This window comes from Lepidothrix coronata, unplaced genomic scaffold, assembly GCF_001604755.1.
Source record: "Lepidothrix coronata isolate B3197 unplaced genomic scaffold, Lepidothrix_coronata-1.0 Scaffold191, whole genome shotgun sequence".
In the NCBI taxonomy this organism is placed as follows: domain Eukaryota; kingdom Metazoa; phylum Chordata; class Aves; order Passeriformes; family Pipridae; genus Lepidothrix; species Lepidothrix coronata.
This window is the reverse complement of record NW_016690371.1, coordinates 195,402-214,660: the sequence shown is the minus strand read 5'-3', so window position 1 is coordinate 214,660 and position 19,259 is coordinate 195,402. Positions and strand designations below refer to the sequence as shown.

Sequence of the window (19,259 nt, the reverse complement as noted above, 5' to 3'; positions counted from 1 at the left end):
TGAGGAAGAAAAAAAAGTAAAAAAGGTGTTTTTTCTTCATTGTCATATCTGTTTGCAGGCTTGTAAATTTAATTCTTGTCTCAAAGCCCAATTTAAGGTCTTGTTTTTCCCATTCAGTGTTTCAAATATCGAAGATTCTGCAATCAAATTGCATGACTGAAATGTGTCTTAACTCAAAAATTAGTTTCAGGTCTTAAATCAGAATGCAAGTGCAATAACTAATAAAATTAGTTTATTATTAATTTATTAATTACATCTCATTAGTGTAAACAAAGATATTGTACATTATGATAATTAAACAATAGCATATGTGAAGACTAGTCATTTTATGAAAAGTGGTATTTATACGAGAGTAAGTTGTCTCACTGACACTTCTGCAATGTGACAGTGAGATCAGAGTTTTTTTTTTTTTAATTATTGATAGCTGCTTCAAGGCTAAAATCAGAAGATAAACAAGGTTCATATAGAAATAGAGTGGAAAAAAAAAGGTTACTGTTTTTGAGTATTTGTATGGGAAACATTGTCACAATTGCTTGTTTTGCTTTGATTTCTTCCCCTGTGCATTACTCTTCAAGAAATCTGTTTACTTATAGAGGACTTAAAAATAATCAAATCAGTAAGTTAACATGAAATATAAAGGAAACAAAGGTGGATCCCATTCAGTGAATACCTTTCATTGATAAAAGAGTTTTCTATAGTATATAGTCTTCTCCAGATAGATGGATGGAAACAAACCATACAGGGGAACATGTGAGCAAAACGCTGAAAAAGGGAAGACTATACCACCTGTTACCTACAGAGTGAGCTAAGTCTTGTCCTGGTGAAATCCATGAAATCCATTCCCACTAACTTTGTTGGACAAAGGTTTGGTTCACTGAGTGTAGTTCTGGTTCCTTAACCACGCCAATTCTTTAAAGCTGGTTAAAAGCAGCCTGTGAAGCAGGAACATTTTTTGTTTTAGGGATATTTAAAACTAGGCTTCCTTATAACGACTGGAGTGAAGGACTCAGAGAAGAGAATGGATTTGAGGGGGAAGAAAGAAACCATGAAATAAAAAAAAAGGGGGAAAAAAAGAGAATTTTGAGTTTTACTGTGTGTTCTAGGTGTTATTCCAGGTGAGAGGCTGTGATATGACTATGATTTCTAGATGATGTTTGAGAGCTGGGGGAGAGAAAGAGCGTAAGGGTGGCCATACTGGCTCAAGGCATAGTTCTTTCTAGCTAGATTCTTATTTTTGAGAGCAGTCAATAGCACATATTTGGGAAGAGGATGACGACAGGAAAAGGCATAGTGGCAAATCTCCCTAAATATTCCAACTGCTTCCACCCACTTGTGGCTCAGCTACTTCCTGAGACAGCAGTGGTAATTTTTGTGCTTGTCAAGAAAATATGGAAAGAGAAAAAGAGGATGGATCTGTAATATCAATAGCTATAGAGGATGCTGTGAGTATAACACAAGAGAAGGGTATGAGCACATCCTTTAGACTTAGTGCTCAGTGGTGCATTGGCTCCCCGTAGAAACAAGCAAACATGTCTCAGCAGCAGAGAGTACCTCTGGACTTGTACATCCAAGCCACAGTTCTGGTGACTGAAGTTGCCAAGTTACAGAATAGCAGCAGCTTTCCAAGAGGGAGAGCAGAGCGTGGAGATGTGGGGATGGGGCAGGAAGAGACAGAAAAAATTGTATTGTAACTGAGAGGTAGAAAATTTTTAAAAATTATCGAGTTTTTTGGAAGAAGTGATATTGCTTCATTTTACAATTTGTCCTTTTGCTTCAGAGGAAAGTGTTAGAGTTGAATACCTCTCATGAATAAGAATGTTTGACTCCACCCTTAGCCTAGGACAAAATATGGCAGCGGGATGGGGTTGGAGAGCAGCAGATCAGAACATGTGATACAAAACTGAAGTTGCACACTAACGTGATCATACCTCAGTTCTACTTTTTCAGTATATGTATTTATATGCACATGCTTAAAAATGTATATTTATTGTGTGCTAAGCTGTTTTCATCAGGTTTGTAGCCCTACAGTGATTCAGAGAGGTAAAGGAGGAGTGGATAGTTGGACGGGACAGGGAGACAGATACAAGTGGCTTGTGTAGACCAGGGTGAGAAGACTTTGTGTGACTGAAGAAACATGGTAGAGTAAGCAAACAGATAAATCATGTGGCAACACTGCAATGAGCAAACTAGCAAATGGGCAAGCAAACCAGTGAGCAGTTTCTGGAGGATAAAAGTTCTCAGGCAAAACAAAACTGACAGCAGAACACTGGGACTTATGTAGAGGAAGTGATTGGAGGCTACAAAGGTGCCCTGTGGGACAACTTTTTTTTAGGAAAAAAATCTTTACAGTGATTTCTGTCTGAAAAACCTTCATTTGAGTTTTTTCTCCTAATCCTAATAGTTTAGTTTCTTTTTAAATACAGCTTAAAACTTCACACAGTACCGAAGATTAGTGTGCTGGCTATTTGCAAAAGACATTGTGATGGTTTTAATTTTGTAATTCCTAGCATTTTCCCTGGGGGAATGTTGGCAATATTTTATTGAGCGCTAGGATGTTTTCTTAATTGCCCTAGTTTTTAGAAGTTACTTGCAGATCTCTTTCTTCACTGGCAGTACTTTTGCAGTTATCATGTTCAGATAATTTAGACTGATTTTTCTCTGTTCAGTTTCTGTGCAAGTTTTCACAAGGCAAGGTGTGTAGGGAGAGAAGTAAAAATGTGCTAACAAAGAAAACAGTGAGGAAAAATAGTAGTATGAGCAGTTCTCCCAAGGCATGTGCTTTGTTTTAATACAGTTGCTAAATAAATTGTAGTAGTAGTCCTTTTTTTTCCCTAGCCTTTTGACCATTAAAATATATTTTTAAAGGTAAAACTGTATTTTGAAAGAATTTGCAGATTGTGATTAATGATTTTAAAAACTACTCCCCCTAAACCCAAATAAACTATGAAGTGTAGCTCATATTTTCACTGGGTGTGTATGCAGACTTCTTTAAGGTGGGATGCATCTTATCCCAGGTGTGGAGAGGCTAACAGATTGTATGTTGAAGAGCACCATTTAAAATTGCCTATTTAGAAATTATATTTCATTGATAAAGTGAATTGTTTATGTCATATCATGAGGGACATTTGTATTTCAGTGTAAACCGGCCTGTAACTAAGCAGCAGTAAAATGAACTAGCAAGGTCCTTTCTATAATGGTCTTTTGGGATTCTGCTCTGGCTTATAAAACTTCTTATTCAGGGAATTTGCTTTGCAGAATCAGTCTCTCCTGGTGCACCAACTTACTCCATAAAGAGAACGTTTTCTGCCTTCCTTCTCATGCCTGTACATCATCATATGCAGTAATTCAGCTTTCCCTGTTTGGAGAGGCTGTAGCATCTCCATCCTTGGAGGTTTAATAGATTCAGCTTTTCAGACAAAGCCAAGGCTACTGTGGTCTAGTTCTGGGAGATGGACCTGCTCTGAGAAGGAGATTCTATTAGATGACCTCCACAAGTCTCCTCCATCATGCATTTTTGTGATTTACTCTACTGTGGCTTTAAATGGGGGCTGGGGAGCAAGGGAAAATTAATATAGTTGAGATTGGGTAAAAAAAAATAGAAGTCTCTGCTACAGCCATGAGGGTTTAAGGTAATCTCTTCTACTCTATTGATAATACCACAGACCTGTTTCAAGGTGACTTAAAACAAATTACAAGTTGTCAGGCATACAGATCTGACAAAGTGTGGGGTCTGAAATAAGAAATGAGAATCTATCTTGGTCGAGCATAACATATTCTGCATAAAATCCAACAGTACATTTTCATAGCGACTTAGAGAATTTGCTTGTAGCCTAAACGATGTGGTCTTTCTGTTGGTTTTTTTTTTTTTAGTTGGTTTGGTCTCTCTTTTTGGGATTTAGAAAGTGAAAACAGTTCCTAAACTTGTAAATTACTATAATTGGTACGCTGGGTTTGTACTGCCCAATGGGCATCAGATTCTGCTGCTGTGCAAAACAAGAGTTTAATATAAAGATACCTAAACTGTTATGTTTAGTAATATCCTGTTAGATGAGTGTATACTTATCATGTGCTAAATTTTGTTGAATTTAATTATTTTTAATGATAATTTTTTCCTTATCTTATAAGAGATAGAAGTCTTTCATTTTGAGTCCTCTGGCACACTGTTTTTTTAGGGCTTGGTCTTTTGAAATGCTGTGGCTATTGTATTTGGTGTGTACAGGTTCATCCTTTGACCAGAAATGTTGATCTGCACAGTGTCCCATTTTAAGCAGTCTTGCTTTGTGTGTTGTATTTTTCCTTTAAAGTTATGCTTTTTTCAATGGGTACATAACACCTCTTTATATTAACATTAAATAATTATCCTGTTCTCATACAAGACGAGTTGAGTTGAAGTTTGTCTTGTGTGTGAAACAGTGATTTTTAAATTTTCTTTTTCTGTGCTGAAGTGCTCTAAGTTAGGTATTAGTTGTGCATTTCTTGTTTTCAGCAGAATTTTGAATACATGCCAGCTTCTGCGACCACATTACACAAGACCAGGGAGCTGCTGGACTTTCATTTTAGGGCCTAATTTTGTTCTAAGCTCTGTTTACTCAACTTTCTCTGTCTTCATATTAACAATAGTAAAACTTTTGTACTCTTAGTGAAAGAATCTGCTTTGTTCAGAACAGGTGTGGTAAGAGGACGCTGAGCTGTGCGATGGATTTACCTCCACGCTTTTTAACTTCTGTTTATTTCTTGTAAAACTGAAAAACAATACTAACTTTCTCCTTGTGTGCTCATTAGAGAAGACTGGTATTAAGTTCAGAGCAGTTAGTCTGAAGAAAAAATACTTAAAAAAATATTCAAGTACTCACTGTAAAAGTTTATACTCTGCCAGTGACATCAAAGGCAGGATAAAGCCTGCACAACTAGCTACAAATCTGTTTAATCTTATTAGATGTTCTCCATCACATAACATGCACAGAAGCCTGAATTTTGCTACAGATGTGTTGTTACTGGTCTTACTGCATCAGCTAACCTAAGGAACTGAGCTATTTCACAGTACATATTAATCCTTTTGGGACATGCAAGTAATAAATTTACCAGAAACCGTTATCTGCTACTGGTATTGCTGACAAAGTAGTCATAGTCCTTGTAAGCCTGTTCATGGATACCTAGGTAGGGATTGGAAAATGGTAAACAGTTCTGAAAAGAGGCTGGTAAATATTTTAAATCTCTCTAGTGATTAAAAAAAGTCTTGAAGAGGCTATTAAACTCTTAAGCTGTATTTGCATTACTCTTGCAAATAGACATTTTTGTTTGTTATAACTGACTTTTTGCAGGAAATATTGAATTCTTACTTAGAAAAACAGCAAAGTAAATGGAGACAAAAATTCTGATTATTTAATAATAACAAGGAATGGAAATGTTATTTAATCACTGTTTTCTTGCTGATGCCGTTGTTAAATATTTTTCAAAAGAAGCTGTATAACAACTGTTTGTCTTCCAAATCTTTTTCTACTCTGAATAATTTTTGATGAAGAAAGAAATACAGTTCAGTTTCACCCTTTAATTCTTGTTGTAGTTCCAAGGCTCCATATTGAGCTGCATCATTCTTTTGACTAAAATTGGATTGACCGGGTTTCTTCTGGACTTAGTTGATATTTCCTGGTATTGTTTCTGGATCAAGATTACAAATCTTGGACATAGCTGAATGATCTGTCAGGTTGAATGCTTAATATGGCCATTTTTGTTAAGTATATTGTCAGGAACAAACACTAAACAAGCTCTTGTTTCTCATTGCAGGATGTGTAGGGTCTGTCTGCCTGTATGAAAAGGAATCAAGTAGATGGCAGATTTTTCTCATAGAGGAGTTTTGGCCTTAAATCAGTTCTTACGTAAGCCAGTAGAGCCCCATGATAGGAGAATACATTTGGTTTTTATCAGTCAACCAATAATCACACATCAGTCTAAATAAAGCCATCTCTATATATAGTCAAGTCTGTATATAGTAATGATGGGTAGCTGTAGGATAGACAAGGGATAATGTTATTTGCCTATCTCGCAGTTACTGTTTCAGATCTGAACTCATTTTATTCTCTGTGTTTGATTTCAGAAGAAATAATGCAGGTGACAGAGAGAAGGCACTACAAGTTATGCTTCAAGTTCTGCAGACGTGTGATCACCCTGCTCCAGATATGTTTTGCTTATGTGGGAGGATCTACAAGGATATGTTTCTTGATTCTGACTGTAAAGATACCAATAGTCGAGATCGTGCCATTGAATGGTAACAGAAATAAACCCCACAAAAATATCTGTTTTAAAACATTTTCAGACTTCTGCTTATGATTTTGAAAAGCAGGGCTGTTGAAGATCAGTTGTTCTACTTATGTCTTTTTTTCAGGGTCCTGACTGCCAGATCTTTGGATGCGTATTTCCTTTCTTCTCTTTATAAACTCTCATGGATGCAGAATGATGCACTTAATTTATTGGGGTGATGATGATTCACCTGTGTCTTTGTAGAGAATAAATGCAATTAATCTGCTTCAAGGCCAAAATGAAGTATGAGTGAGATCATGGGATTTACATTGGTCCTCTGTGCAAGGATGTTTTCCATGCTGGATCCCCAGGAAATGCAATGATCTGTATATAAGGAAACATATTGATAAACTGTAATATGAATTTTCTTAAGACAATAAGGTTTGAATATGCACTCATAGTGTGCATTTAGGTATGTTTGTGTCATCATACAAACTACTGCTGATACAAGAATGTTAACAACATGGGTTTTTACTGTAACTCTGAAATATCCCCCCTCTCCTTTTCTTCCCCATACAAGCTTCAGGTGGATCTCTTCATCCTGCACCAGCTGTGCCATGCATTCAGCCTTGGTCAGCTGGGTCTCAGTGATCTTTAATGAATGTGAAACTTTAAAACAAGGGGCAGCCTTTTTTAAGAAGTTGCACTGAGGACTAATATTTTCATTGCTTTTCTTCTATAAATAATATAATAAAATTAGGTTCTGTTGCATTCAAGAGTTTTGTAGTAACCAATTTGTTTTACTTTCACAAAAGTACACAAGCTGACAGGACATTAAGCAGAATTTTTTCTTTCTCACGCTAAGATGAAAAGCTGCTTTCTTTCAAGTGCTCTTTGTAGAATACCATTGGTGCCAACTAGCCATATAGTCCTTACAATAAATTAATAGCTTAAAATACCTACCAAAACTTTGCAGTATTTCAGTTCTTCTAAACAGTGAGATATGAGTTCTTGACTCTTCTCTGCAGGTATCGCAAAGGATTTGAACTCCAATCAACTCTATATTCTGGAATTAACCTCGCAGTTTTGCTGCTTGTTGCTGGACAACAGTTTGAAAGCTCAATGGAACTGAGAAAAATAGGTAAATATCCACACACAGTGCCACAGACAAGTTTTCTGCCTCTCTCCCTGTGAAGAAAACAAAATAGTCATGGGTTGCATAGAGAAAAAGGTGGTTTAGGCTTTTTAGTGGTGTGTCCTGGATGGCAGTCTAAAACACAGGGATCTTGAAGGACCACTTTCCTTCTTGCTACCTTGGAGCAGCTTTCTAGTAATGTGGCCCATCTAAATGGACCCAGAGACTGGAAAAGAACAGAGAAGGACCACCTTCAGTGCTGTCTGCAAACTGCCTTTACTGCACCGCAGAGATTACCCCATTGCACCGCCAACGGAGGACAAACACAGGAAGGGACAGCATGGCCCAGTGCTCCTCAGGGATGCCAGGGAAGGATCCACAGAGTTTCTGTTGTCATTGAATTGAGAGATCCACAGGAAGTATCACCTGGAAGGATCTACCAGGACAGTTGCTAGTTGTCTGCCCATAGTCACATCTTCCACTAAAACACACCACTCTACATCCACAAAGAAATCATATGATAGAAACAGATATGCAGTTCTTCTGAGGAAGATAATATTTGAACATTATATTTGGAATCAAATCCTGTCTAAAATGCATATTTGAACCTTAAAGGTGACTTTAAATCATTTCCCTGACCTTACTCTGGGGGTAGATCCTCTAGCCATGGATCTCTTGCAGTAAATGCAGATCTTGATGACACGTATTTGTGCATCTTACACTGAGAATCAGGAGGAAGATAGCCCAGACTGATAGCACAAGAGGTTTTTTAACACTGTGTGTGTGGGGAGTTCTGACTGTCTGAACTGTATTGGGGGTGTTATTTGCAGATCCAGCCTCTGTGTTGGCCAATGTTGTTTTCTGGGGAAAACTCGCTCCATTTTATTTTCATCAGTAAGGTTTAATCAAGTCTTAAATTAGTCTTTTACTGATAGACATCCGTAAAAACACTATTTAGTGTTTTACTGATAGAAAAATATGGTTTTTAATTGAAATTTTACAGGTGTACGGTTAAACAGTTTATTGGGAAGAAAAGGAAGCCTAGAAAAAATGAACAATTACTGGGATGTGGGACAGTTCTTCAGTGTGAGCATGCTGGCTAATGATGTTGGTAAAGCAGTACAAGCAGCAGAGAAACTTTTTAAGCTGAAACCTCCAGTGTGGTATGTGGTAGAAGGCTGTAGCTCAAGTATACAACTGTGGGGAAATACACAAATTTGAAAAACATTGCAGTCACATAGATAACTGGATTTTTCTATCATAGATTGTTTGTAACTCGTACTTCATACTCTGTTCTTTTATTATGGGAAGGAAGGGGGAAGGTAAGAAATTAAGTTGCCCATCATTGTTGAATTTATATCCCATTGAGGAAGATCTTTTATAAGAAAGAGTTTGGAAATTAGTAATGATTCATGTGAAGCAATTGTGAAAAGATTGTGAAACCATTGTTTTCAGAATTTAGCTAGCTGCTGCTTCCCTCCGCCACCATCTTCTATCTTATCATATTCTGTCTAATCACTGTGTAACTACTCACATAACTACACCCTTTTGCAAAAAGCTATTGTTCTTGAACATCCATGTGAGCTTATGACTTAAAGTTTTGTCTAAACTTGCTATTCTTTCCAGAAATCTGTAAAAAACATCGCTATAATTTCCATTATGATAGCTTTTAAAGTACATTTAATTTTGCAGTTAATTTTTTTGATGTCTAAGTCAGTTAAGTGGGTTTAAAATCTGGTCAAAATTTGTTTTCTCTCTGTTAATTTACTAATTCAATATCTTCTAGGTACTTGAAATCATTAGTTCAGAATCTGTTGTTAATTCAGCGTTTCAAGAAACTCACCATAGAACATTCTCCTAGACAAGAAAGGTTGACTTTCTGGCTAGATATAATTTTTGAGGCAACGAAAGAAACAACTAATGGACTGAGATTTCCAGTAAGATGTTATGTCCAAACAAGTTTTGTATGTTTTATGTTTCTGGATAGGATATTACAAGAACTGAAGACTCTAAACACAATACTTACAAACTTAACTGCCTGTTATTTCATTGCATGAACCAAACCCCTGTATTCTGTTAATCTTTATGCTATAAGAAAATTTAACCCAACACCCTTAAAGTATTCTAAGAAATACTTTTAAGACTCCTATAACAAATTGTGATAATACTATTCTGTTGTACATAAGAACACAGACTTTACCTGCCTTGTCTGCCCTTCTGTCTCCCTTGAAAATTTTTTAGGCCTGACATAAAGATTACCCATTACCTATATCGGAGCATCTGAAGCTACTGTAGCGTATTAGCTGCTGGTTTATTAAGGAAAAATGTTCTCTCTCCTCAGGTTTTGGTGATAGAACCAACTAAAGTCTACCAGCCTGCCTATGTTTCAATCAACAGTGAAGCAGATGAGAGATCTCTGTCTTTGTGGCATGTCTCTCCCCCAGAAATGGTAAAACTGTCAGCAGATGTGTTAAGTCTACTGTGATTCATTGTGCTTAAAGTTACTTTTTTATATGTAGATTTTGGAGTACTTGGCAATAATTTAAAGTTTGCTACATTTCTATGAAGCACAAGCCTCAGTATATATTTTGTGCAGATATAAAAGTTGATATTTTACAGAGAAATTAAAAGGAGGGAATATGATTAGAACTGAGGTGGTTTTGACCTCTAGTTCAGATTTAACTTTTCTTGACCATGTCTCCTAGAATTGCTTGGGTTATTCAGTCTGCTCCTAATATTTCTTATAAGAATTGTGTGATTTTTATTAAGATGCAGCTCAAAGTTAGATAAAAAGTATAGATAAAGCCCAATATTGTGTTTAATATTTTAGACATATTAAACTTTTACAGTTACAGTATTGGAAACTAGAAAAAATGTCAGCCTGTGACAAATAAGTGTCAAGAAATAAAATACTCGGTGTCTTGGATTATTGGATAAGGCACAGGGAGTTAGGAAAGGAGTAGGCACAGTTATGGACAGTGTAAGCTCTTAAAAATGAGAAATAATTTCAGTTTCAATTGAAAAACTTGAAATCTGCAATGTATTTTGATGCCCCTTCTTAATATCAGAGCAACACAGGTGAAGAATAGACTAAAAACGTAGAGAGTCAAAGTGTGGAAAAGAAGCATATTGGAGTAAGACGAGACCACATAATTACCTGGGTCTGTGAACAGTTTTTCCAGAACACTGTTCTACTTCTCTGTTTCAAGTGAATGTGTCTGACACAGCTTTGCTTTATGGAACAAACTTTTAGTGCATATATGGCATTGCTAAATAAAATGCAACTATTAGCTATGGATTTGTGGAGGGCTACAGTCCTAGACACAGGCTGTCCTTCCTCTGTTTTGCCCTCCAGTGTGCTCCCCAGGCTAAAGCTGTTGGCTCGAGACCTCTGAGGCAGATGTATGAATATGAGCCTTTGAGCCTAGATAAGAGTAGGGCATAGTCTAGTCCATGTTTAATATGAAATTATAAATTGATGTAAAATAATTATAAATGATATAAAATTGATGTATTAAGTCAAAACACAATGTTTGGTAAATTGTACTTTGCAATTTATTCTTCAAATTTAATTTTACATGAGGAAATACAGCCTCTATTTCCACCCTGTGCCATTTGTGTTAAATTTTTTCTCAAGTGAGTAAAACAGCAATGTATGTATAACTTCTTTACCCATATATCAATCTTATTTCAAATTGGGGGGAGAAGAAAGAAAGAAAAAGAGACGTGTTGGAAGAACATTCTTTTGCTTACCGTGTTGTGACTTTGTTTTCAATAATAACTCAAGGATTATAGCTCTTTGTTCTTTACAGAAACAGATTCATGAATGGAATTTTACAGCTTCTTCCATTAGGGGAATAAGGTTGGTATGTCAGAAAACAGTTGTGTCTTTTTGTACATATTTTGTATTTCCCTAAGTGGGAAATCTGGATTCTACCTTAAATCTCTGCTTTGCATTGCCTATTATAAAAGTTTGTTCTGTCCAACCTGCCTTGAAATGTCAACACAGAAGAGTTTGCCTTTCAATGCAAGGACAGAGCTGTACGTTTCTCCAGGAATACTCATCTAAGAGGAGTGTGTGGACATGTGTATTCTCTGGTAGACTTCCCTGTTTTCAATCATGTGAAGTTACTGCCATTTCTGCATTTAAAAACTTGGAGGACAGAAGGAAAGAAAAGCCCTTAGCTCTTCTCACTTCCTTCCATAAGTGAAAGAAGATTTTGTTTGTTTTCCTTTAAGGAAAGGAAACCATGTTATCTGTTTTCTGTTTGGAATTCAGAAATGCAACTTGGATTATTAGAGAAATATTAAATGAGGCATGGACATAGTTTGTGCTAAGGACAGAAAAGAGTTCTTGAGCTGGAAGGAGACTACTAGTCGAGTTTGTCAAGGACTAGCCTTTAAATAGTTAAAATAGTTCCATTTTGTGATGCCTAGATTACTGGAAACACTCGGCATGACTAAATGGGTCAAAATATTAGTGCCAAAGAAGATTAAGTACAGCAGAATATCACATAGAAAAACAGGATTGTTCTGAGAGGATAGAAAATGTTCGCATTTGATATTAACAACTACAAAATACATGACTACACTTAGAAGCTGCCTTATATATCTTAAGTTGGGCCACTTTGCTGCCAGAAAGGTGAGAACCAGAACACTAGGAGAGAAAACAAAATGAAACCTGTTTGCTCTCTGTCTGAATTATGCAGGCTGCAGCTAAGAACCAAAGGAGCTGTAAGTACAGGGAACACAAGGTGGACTTTTGCCTTCTCTCTGAGTTCTTGAGTCACTGCATTGGTGGATCTGGCCTTTCTTGGGGCATAAATGACTGTTGTCTGGGGCTGCTTGTGTGAGTGCATAAGCCTAAGTGCTTGAAAAAGTTTCTGATTCAAGTACAGGCATAAATTCAGATAGCTAATGAGTTCTGTAGTTCTGAAAGTAAAGGGCTTCTAGGCTATGATCTTTAATCAAAGCACCTGAGTTTTAGGTCCCAGGTTTGTCTTCCCTGAACTTGTGTAATTTGCCTAAGCAAATAAACTCAGTGAAGAAGTATTTTTCTGAATAATGTGAGTGGTGGTTGCTGTGAAAACCTACAGTTGTGGATTTGGACATAGATTCTACCATAACTCCAGTATTTTCTTCTAAAAAGAAACAGGATTAGGTTTAAATGTGATATTTTATTCTACTACTTCAATGCAAGTGAATGGGAAGTTGTCATTACTGAAGTCTGTGGAGCTGATTGAGCATAACTCAGCATGAAGTTTCTGTACCATATTAATTACCTTCAGTCAACACAATGGACAGAAATTAATCTTTGAGAAAGATAACTTTAATCAAATGGAAGCAAGCAACTCATTTCATTTGCTTTGATTTTTAATCACTTCTGGGGATTATAAAGCTCAAAGAGGCAGTCTTTTTAAAATTTATTAGATGTTTTCTTTGTATGTGACAACTTAAAACTTTTTTTTTTTAAATTGCATTAGTTTTAGAAAAAAAATATGTTCACATGTGATCTATCAAAACCCTTAAATTGTATTTATGCTAAACAGCTCACCTTACATACTACATGATACTGTTTATAATGCAGTATTGTTGCTTAGATATTGTCTTGTCTATCCTGTATTTGCCCTTGGAAAAATCATCTTGCTTTGTCACTTAGTTCTCATGTCTGGTATGTGTCTTGTTAGGCTAGAAACCACTATACCAGAATGAAACTACAGAATGGCAAAGTGTATTTTCACATATTTCTATAAAAGTTTTCTGGTGAAATTCTCATGTTTTGGAGCATTTTCCATGTGGCCCTTAATGATGTTTCAACAAGTTGGTCTTGTAACATGCAGCAACTTTACTATAGTCTACTGTCATTTTACCTAACTGGCTCAATAGAGTATAAGCAAAATTGAAGAGTTTGACTTTACAGATTGTGCAGGAATCCAAGAAATTTTAATAATTTGATGCAAAAAGTACCTTTAACAAGCATAACAACTTGGCATGGTGTAGCATAATACTGAAGTGCAAGTGTTTGGAATAAGAGATTAATTTGTAGATTTACTTTCATATTGATATTGTCTTTTGACACTTCACTTTTCAGTGCATTTAGATGGGTTGTATATATATATAGCACTGACAAGACAGGATATGCGATAAATAATCCCTTTGTCAGAATTATTGCTGCAGTTTGGAGTAAATATTGGTCATTCTGGCACTTATTCATCAGTAGTAAGGCCATAAAAAGTATACACTGAGGAAAATCTGCTAACTGTTTATATTTCCCAGTTCAGTTTTAATGTAGGAGCAATGGAATAAAAAGCTGAAATACTTTTCAAGGTTAAAAGAAAGGCTTTCTGGATAGCTGAATTAGTGTCAAAACAATTCACTTTCCATTGAAGTGTTATCAAATACCAAGAAATCTGACAGAACTGTGGAAAAATGGAAGTGGAGGTGAACAACAAACTCACCTCAGTACCCTTCAGATAAACTAGTATTTTACTGAAGTAAACAGTAGCTTATTTATCAAATTGGAGGTAGGATTATAGAATATATAAACAAACTCAAAACTCCTAGTTATAAAGAAAATACATATAATCTGCCTTGCTGAGGTAACTAACTGTGAAAAAGATGTTTCTTAAGTGTTCATAATCCAAAAAAGTTAACTTACTTCTTCTAATAGTTGCATCCAAAATAATACTTTCTTAATGTGAATTTTACAGCATTTCCAAGTTTGATGAACGATGTTGTTTTCTGTATGTCCATGACAACTCTGATGACTTTCAGATCTACTTTTCTACAGAAATCCAGTGTAGTAGGTGAGTTCAGTTTGTGTGAGTGTTGCATGCCTGATCTATGTTCTAAATAGAACTGATTTAGTAAAGGTTGAAAGATGACATTTTTGCTTGACAAAATAATTATTTCTTCACTTACTTTCTCTCAGTGAAGAAGCATTGAGCTAAACACAGTGATGTTTAAAGTGATGATCTCCCATTACACTTGTCTGATTCTAATTAGTTTATCTACAAGTCACTTGGTCTGAGAAAAGGCTTACCTAACTTATTCTAATTTATAACTGTTATCTTATTTTTGTGTATCTTGACCATGTCATGTAAGTTTCTACTTTGTTTTAGGTTCCCTTATGTGCCTGTTCAGTTTGATTTAAGAGCTACTAGATATAATAAAATTCTAACTTATACTGTATCACAGATCTGTGTTACTGTTGCACCTGAGATATTTACTGATCATATGTTTTCTCCAAACAGTAAGCAGGCTAACTGAATTTCAGTCCTAAATCTTTACAGACCAAATTCTTCCTTATGACTGATATTTGCATATAAACCTTCTGAATGATGTAGGAGTGAGTTGTTAATACACTTAGTATTTGGAGTTGAATGCTATATTCACTTTTATTGCAGTAATTACTATTTGTATATTACATGGAACAAACTTCAGTTAAAGAAAATTACCAGCTTTGTAGAGTGCGTTGCATAAAGGATAGGAAACTCTAAAATAGTTACCTCCTCAGTCTTAATTTGGCATTGCAATTTGTGTGTTATGAGACATGGTTGCATTTTTTTATGCCTTATTCAGTGCACTACAGGAATCTGTTTCAGAGATGTGTCTCTGTTAGTAAAAGAGATGTGAATGTTTTATAATAATTTTTAATAATTCTACCATGTGTTATAGAATTTGGAAAACAGCTAGTGGCTCAGGCGGGGAACTAGAGGAAAATGTTCCTGTACTTAAGGATCTCCACCCCAGAGAACTNACCATGTGTTATAGAATTTGGAAAACAGCTAGTGGCTCAGGCGGGGAACTAGAGGAAAATGTTCCTGTACTTAAGGATCTCCACCCCAGAGAATTCTAAACATGTTACTACTTTTATACTTCTGGCTTTCTGAATGTCTGACAAGAAACCACAACATCTGATTTTCAGAAATACCAAGTAATCACACTTGCAACCAAAAGTGTACAGCAAAAGTATTTGAGTATTGGATCTACCAAGATTTTACTATACAATTACAATAGCAAGCAACTGTTGAGTCCTGCTACAGCAAATAAAATAATTTGATAAATAATGAGGCTTTTCAGTGTGTTTTTGATGTTCTTCATCATTTAAAATGGGATAAATATGGAGAAAGTAATGAAAGAAACCTATGAACATGCTAGTCAGTTTATTAGCTTGAAAGCAAAGCCCACCTTGTGAAGAATCTGTTTAATCTTTCAAAAGGATATTCTTCTTTGATCCTGTGCTGTTTATTGCTTTTTTAGATTCTGTGGTTTGGTGAAAGAAATTTTGTCTGATGGAGTTGGCAGTACTTTGGAACTAGAAGGAGAAATAGATGGAGACACATTGGAGGTACGTCAACGATAAAAGATCTGGAGCTTGTTCTCAGTCTTCCCTGTACTTTCATATCAGTATACTAGAAAGATAAAAAATAGCATTTAAACTCTTTAATTGCATACAAAATTTAAACTCCTACAAAATTATTTGCACGTAAAATTTGCATTCATTTGAAAAAAACCATGTTTTTGATGAAGTGGGCCTGTTACTACTGTAAAATGTATAAATCCTAATGAAGTGTGTTACTGAGTATGTATTTTGTTGCAAACAATCTATAGATGAGAATTAACTGATATCAGCTGGCTTAAAAAAAAGATAAAATACCAAATAAATTCTAGGAAAAAAGGTACTTCAGTTTTTCTAACTGTTCCCTGATACCGTTACTGCTGCGGGTCATTTCATCTGACAGGCTTCAGTCCCAGAGATTTGCAGATATTTAGGATCAGATTAATACATTGTACTTTTTCCTTATCACTGTAACACCTATATTAGGAACCCAGTAGCTGTAGGCTTTCTTTATAATCAGTATGGTGGGGGAAAAAAACCCCAACCAACTTAGAAAAGGTTATTCACATATTATGTGGGCTCAGGTTAGGGTAGGTGAATCCATGTCTTCATAAGACAGTACCTCATAGCAGATGTCCAGATTTGTAGCACTGAGTGCTACAAATGTGCTTCTTTTTATTTGTCTTGAAATCTGAAAAGCCACCATAAAAAGTAGGTTGTAAGTTTTATTTGTGGTCAAGCAAATTTAGTCAATCTGATTAATGAGCGTGAAAACCCTACTGTGGTTTGTTTGAGCTGAGTATCTTTCTGATTGTGTCTCATGTCAGCAACTCTCTCAAGCTAATGATTCAGAGCAGCTCTTCATGGTAACAAACCTTTTGTAGTACCTGAGGCTTCAGAAGAGGTTTAAGAAAGTAGAAGACCCTCTACTGTACCATTGAATGTAATTGCTATGGTGAGGAAGATGAGATTTTGCACTGGAGTTTCTGCATAGTGGCCACAGAATTTTTCCTCAAGTGAAAAGGACAGATATTCACATCTGTTAAGCCCAGCTTAATACATACATTTGTGGTCTGACATAGGATCAAGGCTCTGCCTTGGTAAAGACAGGGTATCTATAGCTGCAGATTTTACATTACATACTTATGTACATAGCTAATAGCAGGACAGTCTTCAAACACCACAGTCTGTTCAGCTGTATAATAGTCTCTCAGAGGAAGTGAGTTCACCATGGCTTGAGCCTTTTAAAAACTGAACTGAAAAAATCACTTGACAGTGCACAGCAGGAAACAGTCCTGCATGAATGAATGGCACATGGAGATATGACTGCAGAAATTAATTTTAAATATTTAAGCTATATCATTCTACATATCTTGAAGTTTTCACAATTGTACCGTGTACTTGCTTACTGTCTTAGGTTAGGACATTAAAGCGGAAATCAACATATAGAAGGGGAGAATTAATTAGTTTAGTGTATAAATGAGCTAAGACACTTAACGTCTTCCTGCAACCTGAGATCTTACATTTTAGAAGAGACAACATGGAAAATGCAGCTTTGTATGATCTTGATGGGCTTAACCAGCACAGAGAAAGCAGTTCTTACTGTTAATAAAACAACTGTTTATATTTGGGGAAGAGGAAGAAATAACATCCAGCACAGTCTGGGAGAAGAAAATCAAATTTCAGTTAGAATCTTTATGAGAATGTTGTTGCAAGGGGTTGTATATTTTGTGTATAGTCTAGTCCTACAGCTAACAAGTATTTTGAAGACTGAATGTGGAAGTCCTGTCTGCCTTAGGGTATTCACTTCTCTGTATTGATACTGAAGAAGTTCCTGTCACTTTAAGAGTACCTGATGTACCCCAAGTAGGATATCCTGGAGATCACTTCTGCCCTTCCACATTCGTGCAGAAGGTCAGCTATGAACACTTGTTTAGTTATACTCAGTGGTTGGATTGCACATCCAGTGGATCACGTATTCAGACTTTTGGCAAACAACAGTGATTTATTCAATCTTTGTAGCTGTTGGAACAAGAAGAGGCAAATGTAAAGTGGTATCAGGTATATACAAGTCTATTAAACTGTCTACTAACTAGCATTGAATTATAAATCCCAATGATTTTCATGTATCATGGGACCCAGACTGGAGAACATAGGTTTCTCCACAGTGATTACAGGGTTGGCTTAGAACCAGTCTGTTGCAGATGGGGTTGCTGTCAATCTTAGATTCTGCAATGTGACTGCTACCTTTTTTCTGCACAGTTTTATGTCATATGATAGCTGTGAAAGCTGGATATGCTCCTACCAAAGAACCCATCAAGTTTTGCATATGGCATTTTGGGTCAGTTATGCCTCTCGTATAACAAGATTATGTTGTGAACTGTGAAGTGCTGAAATATGGTAAATGGAACCCTACCAAAGCTGTGCTAGCTCGAGTTTGGTTCCACTAAGCAGATATATGCTGTTAGGATAAACGACAGATGGGTTTCCTTTAGCACATTCCATACAGCAGCATGAAATTTGACATCTTTGCTGAGGTGAAGAGGGGGAATGTCAGTGAGAAATGGATATTGCAATAACAGAGCTGCAGTATGGACTGGGAAGACACTTCAAGGAAATAGATCCCAAGGCTGTATTCTGTATCGGAGAGTCTCATTGGACAAAGCAGAAAAAGTGGTCATTGACAGAAATTTCAATAGTTATGGCTATTGTAAAAAAGGTTTGTTGTTTGGGTGTTTTTTTATAGAGAATTTATATGAAGCCAGAGATAATACCCTGCAGTTTTCCCATATGGGACATGCTCTTGGATGTGGGAAGATATTAGTGGAGGTCTGTTTACTCCTGATAATATCTGAGGCTATGAAACTGTCTGATTCCTTTCTTAACTCTTTGCAAAAGTGCTTTTTCAATATCCTTTATTAGTTCCCTGATTTGAAACACAGATGTGCTGCTTAACCCAGCTTCCATAAGAAATTTGGTTTTATGTAGTGTCTAGGGTGAACTTTCATTGAGCAACATTCACTGACCTTTATAGTAGGAGAGCTCTGTGACAAGATCACTGTATGGGACAAGACCATGAGATGGTGTAAATTAGTGTAGCTTTACTGCAGTCAGTGAACCGGCACTGAGTTATTCAGCTGGAAATAGGAACCAGCATGTTTCTGCAGCAGTGGAAAAGACCACTTCATATATTTTTTGAGAAGATGAACTTTTTTTTTTTGCCTACTGGAAAAGCTCGTAATGAGGGGGGCGTATGTCAGAAATTAATTTTACTGTGGCTAAACTCAAATGAGAGTCTGAGGTCTTAAAATAATGTCTACCCACTGTAGTGAGAATATCACTTTATTTATTAAACCATTGGTTTAAAAATTATGGGTTGTGTTCCGTATATTTATATATTCTGAAGGCTCTGTCAGCAGTTCGTAGAGATGATACTTTTTGACAGCACTGTTCCATTGAATTTGGTTTGGTGTTGTGTTCCTTGTTTGGACGAATGCATCTCGAAGTTGGTTAGGGATGATGGTTTTACAAAGCAAGTCAGATGGA

General features: G+C 36.2%; 1 protein-coding gene across 4 annotated transcripts in view; it reads left to right on the top strand.

Annotated features, from left to right (window-relative positions):
* Positions 1 to 19,259, top strand: part of MAP3K15 (mitogen-activated protein kinase kinase kinase 15) — an 82,851-nt gene that overhangs the window by 43,884 nt on the left and 19,708 nt on the right. For all 4 annotated transcript variants that reach the window (XM_017831459.1, XM_017831462.1, XM_017831461.1 and 1 more), the window contains 8 exons: positions 6,095 to 6,265; positions 7,266 to 7,378; positions 8,376 to 8,535; positions 9,159 to 9,309; positions 9,714 to 9,821; positions 11,185 to 11,234; positions 14,083 to 14,178; positions 15,635 to 15,722. In XM_017831459.1, coding sequence (XP_017686948.1) covers positions 6,095 to 6,265; positions 7,266 to 7,378; positions 8,376 to 8,535; positions 9,159 to 9,309; positions 9,714 to 9,821; positions 11,185 to 11,234; positions 14,083 to 14,178; positions 15,635 to 15,722 — 937 coding nt within the window. The remainder of the gene's footprint in view (positions 1 to 6,094; positions 6,266 to 7,265; positions 7,379 to 8,375; positions 8,536 to 9,158; positions 9,310 to 9,713; positions 9,822 to 11,184; positions 11,235 to 14,082; positions 14,179 to 15,634; positions 15,723 to 19,259) is intronic.